Here is a 9,172-nt window from a genome sequence, read left to right on the forward strand (position 1 = left end):
AATTATTAAGAAGTGTGTCATAACAGGTTTGTCCATAAAGTATATATAACAAGCATTTGCAGGCATTCACAAGGGTTAAGCGATCTGTGCATTGGATATACCTTATATTATTATATACAAGCTCATGTGCACACAAACATATAACCAAACACACACATATTCCCAGTCTTTCATTCTGAGATTTGTGTGTGCAAACCACTATATTCCCAGACACTGCAAGTAGACAACAGATTTCTATCTCCTAAGTATAATCATATTAGTCTAACATGACCATGCCTCGTAAATGATTTAAAACTAATTGCATCTGATGGAATTTGATTAACTTTTCTGAATCCTTTTTTTATTCAATAACAATATTCTTTATTCAATAAAGATTCATTCATTAATAGCCAACGTCCACTTCTGATTCTGTAGTTACTGATATAGTTGAACTAATAAGAGAATATTTAGAGATACAAGACTGTTTTATAAAGCTTTTTTGTATATAGTACATAATATGTAACAATAAGGCCATGTCAGTTGTCTTTCTAATAATAATTCTGAACTACCTTTCTAATAAAGATATTGGGAAAAAGTCAAACCAATATATATTATGCAAGGTTTGACAATAAACATATATGAGATTAGCTGCTAAACTAAAAAGAATGAAGAATTGACAAGAGAAATGTTTGGCTGAATTAATCAAGATGGAAAAATATCTGAGTTACTTTTTTTTTTCAATTTTTGCAAAGTATTTTCCATTCCCTTAGTAATTATCCACAGAACCCTCTAGATTATCAGACGCTTACTTTTTTGAAGGACTTGACAAAAACTTTGACCCTTATGAATTCTACTTTTTTTTTTTACAAATGTTGGGTTTAATTTCAAGTTAGCAAAAAGGTCATATTTAGATTTAGTGTTTCCACCCTCATATTATTTGACACACCTTTCCTTCTAGTTCTCACAATTGTAGGTAATGCCCATTTTTTATCCTGTTTTAATCAGCTATGCAACATCTTATTTGGGGCATCAACTTTATAGATCTTCTTGTTACTAGAGAAATATTTTTTTGTGGGTGGATTCTTCCCCGAGTCTGCTCAATCCATAAACTGATCTGATGGATCATATTTCAACAGCAAAACTGGTTTTGTATGTCAATGGATAACTTCCATGGTCAATTCAATCTCAGCCATAATTTTACACTGTTCCATGCGTTAAGAAGTTAGGGCATGTACCCTAAACAATTTTGTAAAAATATTTAATAATATTTGGGATGCAGTCCATGAGATACACTGCTCTCTAATACAACACTAGATATGCAGGCATACTCATTCACTGAGAGGTTTGTCTCCTTTCCCTGTTTACATTTCTTACTAGTGTTATAATATTCTTGTTGATTATGTTGAGAACTTAGTTATGGGTACAGAACATGTTGTATTGATTGTAACTCTTTATGCCTTTTACATAAGGATCCTTTCTACTATTGGATTTATTTATGCACATGCTTCACATATATTCAGAGAAACTGCAATGTTTACCTTGCTTGGTTAAAACAGCCTCTAGAGGTGCTTTCTGTATTTTCATGGAGTTTAACGTATGCTTTGAATCTGGACATCTAGCGTCTTCAAATCTTAGTTCAATGTTTTCCTATGGGGAAGGCCTAATGCGTGTGCGTTGCTTGCCGTACATATGCATTAGGTGACACGGAGACTATTGCAGTTACACACAATGCAGACAGTTGTAAACAATCATATACATACTCACACACTTGACGTAGACAATCATTTGCATAGGAATGGTGTGAAGTGCGCTACCCGTACAATGTCATCGTTCCAGTAAGGCAGTTTGTCAAATTCCATCCCTGCTAGACCTCCTGCAGTTAGCTGTAGCTGATGTTCTTGTAAAACTGGAAACATCCTGAAGCAATGACAATACTACTGAGTTCTAACCTGTCTGTGGAAGCAATGGAAGTTTTAGAGCTGCTCATCAAGAGCTTTATAAATTGGGTTTCCAAGAAAGAAAAAAAGCCTAAAATCACCATCAACTGCACAAGCAAAATCACAAGCATAAGCCACTTGTGATGTAAGGCACATCACTGCTGGACTTTGAAAAAGGGAAATTAATTTTCTAAAGTTATAAGTCATGTTTCATCTAAGGCAAAGAAAAGGATTTTTTACAGTAAGAGCAATAAGGATATGGAATTCATTGCCGGAAGAGGTGGTTTTGTCAGAGTCTATACAGATGTTTAAGTTGCAATTGGATAAATACTTGCAAAAACATAACATACAGGGATACAATGTCTAATTAGTGGGCTAATAGCTGCTTGATACAAGGAGACATCTGACTGTTATTTTGGGGTCAAGAAGGAATTTTTTCCTAGTTTGTTGCAAAATTGGAAGCGCTTCAGACTGGGTTTTTTGCCTTCTTTTGGATCAACAGCAAAAGCATATGTGAGGAAGGCTGAACTTGATGGACGCAAGTCTCTTTTCAGCTATGTAACTATGTAACTATGTAACTATCTAACTATGTTTCACCATGTGACTCTCAGATACATGACTTTGCTAGCAGGATGCAAGGAGAAGATTACATACTGGCTCGATAGTGATATAGAACAAATATTCATGCTACAGACATTTAGATTTTTACTTTTTGGAAACTGTATAAGGAATTCCCTTACCATTGCTGTTTACAATTGCTGTTCCCCCTAAAAATATCTATGAATAAGCAGAAGATATCTGTTTTCAGGACATGCTGGATAAAGTAAGATGTTGTGCTTGGTTTGGCACTCTGGTTCATTTTTGCCTATCAGACAACACTTGCAGTTAATGGAAGAATACAAAGCTAGCAGTGCAATCTATACTGCACCCTCACATCAAGAAGGTTCCTTCCAGAAGTTATTTGAAGATATTGGTATAGAAAAATCCTGACAGACCTGTGCAGGTCATTACCTGAGCTAAAACATATTTGGAATGAAATGGAACACAAACTGTGAGCTAGAGCAAACCACTCAGACTCTGGAAACCTCATGAGAAAGGTGTCTGAATGGAATAAAATTTCATAGAGTTCAGGTCAGTAGATACTCAACTCAACAATTATGAAAACTGAAACCATTTTAATGTACTTTAGTGGCTGGGAGCATGCAGGTCTGGATTTCTTATTAGATGGTATTATAATTATGGCCTCGATTTAATAGACTTTTCAAATGATTCAATATTGTTAGGAAGGTTTCTAAGTGATTTATCTACAAATGTCACCATTAAAGTCTATGGGATGTTTGTAGATAAATCATTTGGAATTTTTTTCTAATATTGAATCATTTGTAAAACCTATTAAATCAAGGCCTATGTTAATGTCAGACGCACCACCCGAAACGTCAACTTTAAAACAATATTTGATATTGGATCAATATGTTGATTTGTATAGATTAATATTACATTTCTTAAAAGCACATAAAACATTGACATTTTCAGTGACACGTAGATCAAAGAAAAAAATTAAACAACACGGCTTATACTTCCATCTAATTTGATTAGTATTGATTATCAATTGTTTTTTTTTTGCCTTCTCAGTTTGACTTTGACATCAGTCATTTTTACTCCTCTATAAATTAATCCCTGGGCTTGTCATAAATCTCATGAAAGCTTGATTACACCAAACTACTTTGCTATATAATTAAACATGAGCCAAGCATATTGCTTTACAGTTTTAAAATGGCAACTCTGAATCCAGGAAAGGTTAATTAATAGTAGCTGACATTTCTAGCATACCTCCCAATTTGCTAACAATAAGGTACCCACAAACCACCACTTAACACAACATATCACAATATTAAACCGATTCATTTGTTCAAATGATAGTAGAGTCTGCAGAGTAATTGCTAAGTAAGTGCCGTTTACATGTTGTCTACTAAAATAAGTCATTACCCAAGTTATAAGAGCATAGTGCTGTACCATTGGCACCATTGGTAACTGATATATTGGGTTTTAAGCATCCAAAACATGGAGTAATTAAGACCATCTGTCTGGGATTTATATAACAGCTAGTAGATGAGCACAAATGCATTTCAGGTGGTACAAACAAATCAAATTTATTTTAACGTAAGCCTGTACAAATCGATGCATCCAGGATTTACCTGTGGCCTGTGGAGTCTTATTCAATAAATAAGACTCCACAGGTGAATCCCGGGTGGATCGATTTTTTTAGGTGTTGAGTAAAAGGAATTTGATTTGTTTGTACAACACAAAGTGCATTTGGGCACAAGAATATACTATGCAACCTACCCTTGATTATTCTATCCTTCAAATAGTGCAGTGCTCTTTTTTGTATGTTTGATCCCAGGTAGAAAGAAATGTCCCCTACCTTGACTTTTAAGCTTTAGCATGTACCTAACTTGATATCCTCTTACACTTGTTGAATACATGCCATTGTACAACCATCATTTTAGTTTTTCTGTTTATGATTCTTTTTCTTTTTGGGGCGGGGGGTGGGGGGGTGAAGTTTCACATGTAAAGTAATTTCTGTATATTGATATATTCATATATTGGAACTGATAAGCCTATATACATAGTTTATAACCGACCCAATGTGTCTGACATGATAAGAAAAAATGCTATATTGTAAATCATACATGCAAAAAATCCATACAAAAAAAACAAAAACAATAAAGAGGTAATACATAAAAGACAAAAAAAAGCAAGGTGCTCTAGGCTCACAATTTTTGCCCAAGTGGAATCAACTGAATATTATTTCATATGTGACAGTTCACCTTTAACAAATTTAACAATGACCTTTGAAGACAATATGCAATGTGTTTTGAAAAAAATATTTAAAACTGGAATATGGGTATTAAATTGTGCTTTTCTGGATGACAAATTTTATAATGTTATAAATTTACTACAATGCAAGGGAAAGCAATATAGATTGATTTTTTTTTAATATAACTGAGAGAGCCTGTAAGTGATTTTTAAATATATCTATATTTATAAAACAAGGAACAGTATATATCACACACTAATCACATTTGTTGAAATGTTACAGATGTGTAATGACATAGTGCTATAAATTTCTAACTTGTCTACTGTAATTGTAGTATAGTGGGTGAGAGAAAATTTGATTCAGATATAAGAATACACATAAATACAGAATATATCAAATTGGGTTAAAATAAACTTTGTATCAACAAACTCAGGGATCAGTTTACAACAATGAACATAAATTTAAATGTATCAAGAACTGATGTACCAAATGTATCGGAATTAAAATAATAAAATGTATCAAACCTAATGTAATTCTAACCACAAAGAAAATCACATAAACATCCCAAATAAAGACAGTATCAAATGTAATGAAGCCGCATGTAGCAGCTTAAACTGAGATATATATATATATATTTATATATATATATATATATATATATATATATATATATATATATATATATATATATATATATATATATATATATATATATATATATATATATATATATATATATATATATATACAAACTGTCCCTTGGAGGTAATGACATATCCGTAAAGCTACCTAAAGTAAGTAATTAGTTGCGCTGTTGCCTTTTTCAATATCCATCCAGTTTGTTTATTTTTTATTAGCACCAGATTTAACTCTATTCTGGCACAGCTTGGCATCATATTCAAATTTTAAACATGCCATGATTTTCTGTGGGCTGCCTGAGGAAATGCCTGCTGGAATAATTACAATATCTGGCTTCTCACCAATCATCTGGTTGTGCAGTTGATGAACATTTGCTCCTACTTGCCTCTACTGCATAACATACTCCAAGTATAGTTTTTTGCATTGTTTATGGAGGTGTAGTTCAAGAGAAATTGTAACCAACAGAAAAACAGCAGTTCATGTTAAGTTGTTAAACTAAAAAAAAAAAAAGAAGAAATTCTGAAGGTCTGAAATAAATAAATTGCTAGATAGAATCAGAAAGCTTCAGCAAGACAAATAATTGTGGTCAATTCATTTTCATTACAATAAACAAGTGTTGAGATCAATTTTCTTCAAGAGATGCTTCAAGAGATAGTGTATTCCACACGGTTAGGTATACACTCACCAAGAAGAAAAGTTGAATTGATGGCTTCTTGATTTATAGCGCTGCAGAAAAACAACTGTTTCTATGAATTCCCTTAAATTCAGCCATGCATACATGAGAAATACTTTAAAAACACTGGAATTTCTGGATCAAATGTCACTCCTAGATAGTTGGAGATGTCAAATGGTATACTTGATAATATATTATCCAACATGTTTATTTAAAGAGTACAGAAAATCCATGGTTGATTAACTAAAATATAAATTATGGCGAATTAAAAAATACATTCAAAATTGACTTCAAAACGGCTGATTTAAAAAAATATCCCACTCAGTTATAGAAAAAGATTCACTAAAGGATGCATTTTGAAATGTTATTTTCAATTTACCAACAGTCACCGTTAAGTAAACCACTTAGATTAAAATTAATTGTGCTTATTGGTAGTTTGCTTTTGTCTGTTTGTACTCTTTTCAGTTTTCTTGTAATTCTGTCTATTTCTTTTCAAAAGGCATAGGAGGCGTAAAATAAAATACTATGGGGGTTACTCTCTAAACAGTTATCTATATGTAGCTGAGAATAGTACTGCAAATTAAGGCTGAGCTTTCAGTTTTTCCAAATAAGGTATTTTGGCTTAAATGTTAAATCGAGGCTTCTGATTCTCTACATCTCACTGTTTAGTGAATAAATCATTTTTCATCTAAGAGTGCTGACCTTCATGTAAAACAACTATAATATATGACATTTAAAGAAAAAAAAAATCTTCTGTAATTGGGCAATTATAGCATCTATTCCCTATGACATACTACACCCCAGAACATCTATTCTAGAACAAATCTAGAGAAATTTAAATGTTACATTCCTTGCAATATGTTTTGGTAATAATATTATTGCATTCATCAAGTTGTCAAAAATAATGAAAGTCTGTTGCTTGTTATGAAATGTTGAGCTACCAAGGTTTATTTGCTCTTTCTTGAAATAAAACTCTTGTTATATATACTTAAATTAAAATATGGACTGCAAACATCAGGTTTGCCAGCCTGCTCCCTGTTTGTACTGGTATAGAAATGACAAGATGGTAATAAAAGATAGTACATGCCAATCATCTCCCCCTCAAACATGTCATTCCACATCCTCTATGACAAACATCACTAAATGTTCATTCACCATAGAAGAAAACATCATTGTACAAGATCTGTGTATTCTGTCTACTTTCTCTGTATGGGAAATAAAAAGGAAATTTCAGGATGCACTGAACTAGCTGAGCATTCATGATCATGCCAACAATTCATAACAAAGTAGCAAGGATATTTGCAGTCTCACTTGCTGCTTCTATATCTCCCTCGTACAATGGGGGATATATGTAGAATTAAAGAGTTGTGCTTTCCAAAATCCATAAAGGATCAAATTATGTTTGTGTAATTCATTAAACAAAGAGTTCATTGTGCCCATGGTCATACACAAAATAAATGCTGTAATAGTTTAATATTAACTCTGCAAATAGCCAAACCTAATATTTATGCCCTCCAAAGTGCACACAGAATGTATGCTTACCCATGGCTGTCTAAAAACAAAATATTAATGGGGGAAAAACAATACTTAAATAGGTGCATTTTAATCCAGGTCAGACCATATGGAGAGGATGGTGTAAGAGGCACTGCATGTCAGGATGAATGGGGTGTAGATTAGAAATTGTGTTGGGAAATTGAAGTTGAATGGAACACGCTCTCCTGTAATCAAGCAACCAAGACATCTAGTGAAGAAGAACGGTTACTATTGCTATATAGCAAAACGGACAGCCCATTGTATGCATCACTGTTTCCAGACATGGGATTAATTGCTAAATGTTCTTTACAACCCAGGTCTGATGTGTAGTCTGGCACACAAATGAACGGGAAGATCATTACTGACACTAGTGTGAACCGATGCTTCCTTCAGCAGATACGAATTATAACCCAGAAAAGTCAATGCCAACAACCCATCCTTTCAATTTACAATAAGCACCCCAAGTAACTGCAGTAAAACACATGCACAGTTATTTGCCATGTCAACGTCTGATAATGCTGCCTCTAAATCACACCTAAAAGGCAATGCATAGAAATGAGATATGATATTATTATTATATTAAATGCACACTCAAACTTGAAAAAAAAATAGAAATGCATCAACATGTTACTTTAAATACATCTCAAATACGTAAGAGCAAATAACCGTGTACATGCACAAACATATACACAATGTGTAGAGTACATATTATTCTGCTGTCCCTAAGACATGCACTCTGCAGGAACAAGCTACTGATTTTATTTATTCTGCATCAAATAGCCTTTCCCATTTAGAGCAGGCATTTAAAGTGCTGTTTGGTCATAAGCCTCTCATTAATAGAAGCTCTGCAGCTTGCCCCCGATGTATATATGCAGTGAATAGATTGCTGACAGATGAAGGGGCAGGATTACCCCTTATCGGTACAACTTGTTTTGCTTCTTTTTTCTAAGCAGTATGTTTTAGTCTGATTGTGTTTCTAAACTCACTGATTCTCTGTTTGCTAACAGAGGAACTGGCCATGGTGCTGTTTCCTGAGGGAAAAAAAAGAAACTAATTGCATGAAAGAAGCAGACTGCTTTGCTTCTATCATCCCTTACCTTTTGAAAACGCTGCTGCCAAGCTTAGAATGACAAGAGATGCAATGTGCAACATATTCCGGAAAGCAGATCTCTGCATCCTTGGATCCTGTATCAAGTTGCCACCAAACGACACTTAAAAAGAGAAATCAGCCAAAGAAATCATTCAAAGCCATCTCGAAATCAGTGCAGGCATCACATTCACAGAGCTCTCTGCTTTCCCTGATGGGTCCTTCTCATAGTTGTTGGGAATCTGTTCTTGCATATATAAATATTTTAACTAAAAAATAAATAAAATAAAAATAAAAAAAAACTATGTGCAACAACTTGCAGTTTAAAGGATGTGTTCTGAACGTCCTAAAAGCAGCTCCCACATCAAGTAGAGGGGAATTATAAATCCATGATGTAAAGCCTCTGGCTGCAAAACAAAGGCAGCGTGGTGTGCTGCTGATGCTATTACAATCTACAGCAGATGCAGCCTGCTCTTCCTCTGGCTGGGCTCTGAGTGGTGGAGTGT

At 33.8% G+C, this 9,172-nt stretch overlaps 1 protein-coding gene across 1 annotated transcript in view; it reads right to left on the minus strand.

Moving 5' to 3' along the window:
- Positions 1-8,733, minus strand: part of TMEM132D (transmembrane protein 132D) — a 1,105,315-nt gene extending 1,096,582 nt beyond the window's left edge. Inside the window, exon 1 of the mRNA XM_063454342.1 lies at positions 8,677-8,733. Coding sequence (XP_063310412.1) covers positions 8,677-8,731 — 55 coding nt within the window. The 5' untranslated portion in view covers positions 8,732-8,733. The remainder of the gene's footprint in view (positions 1-8,676) is intronic.
- Between the last annotated feature and the right edge of the window lie 439 nt (positions 8,734-9,172).

This window comes from Pelobates fuscus, chromosome 5 (assembly GCF_036172605.1).
Source record: "Pelobates fuscus isolate aPelFus1 chromosome 5, aPelFus1.pri, whole genome shotgun sequence".
NCBI lineage: Eukaryota > Metazoa > Chordata > Amphibia > Anura > Pelobatidae > Pelobates > Pelobates fuscus.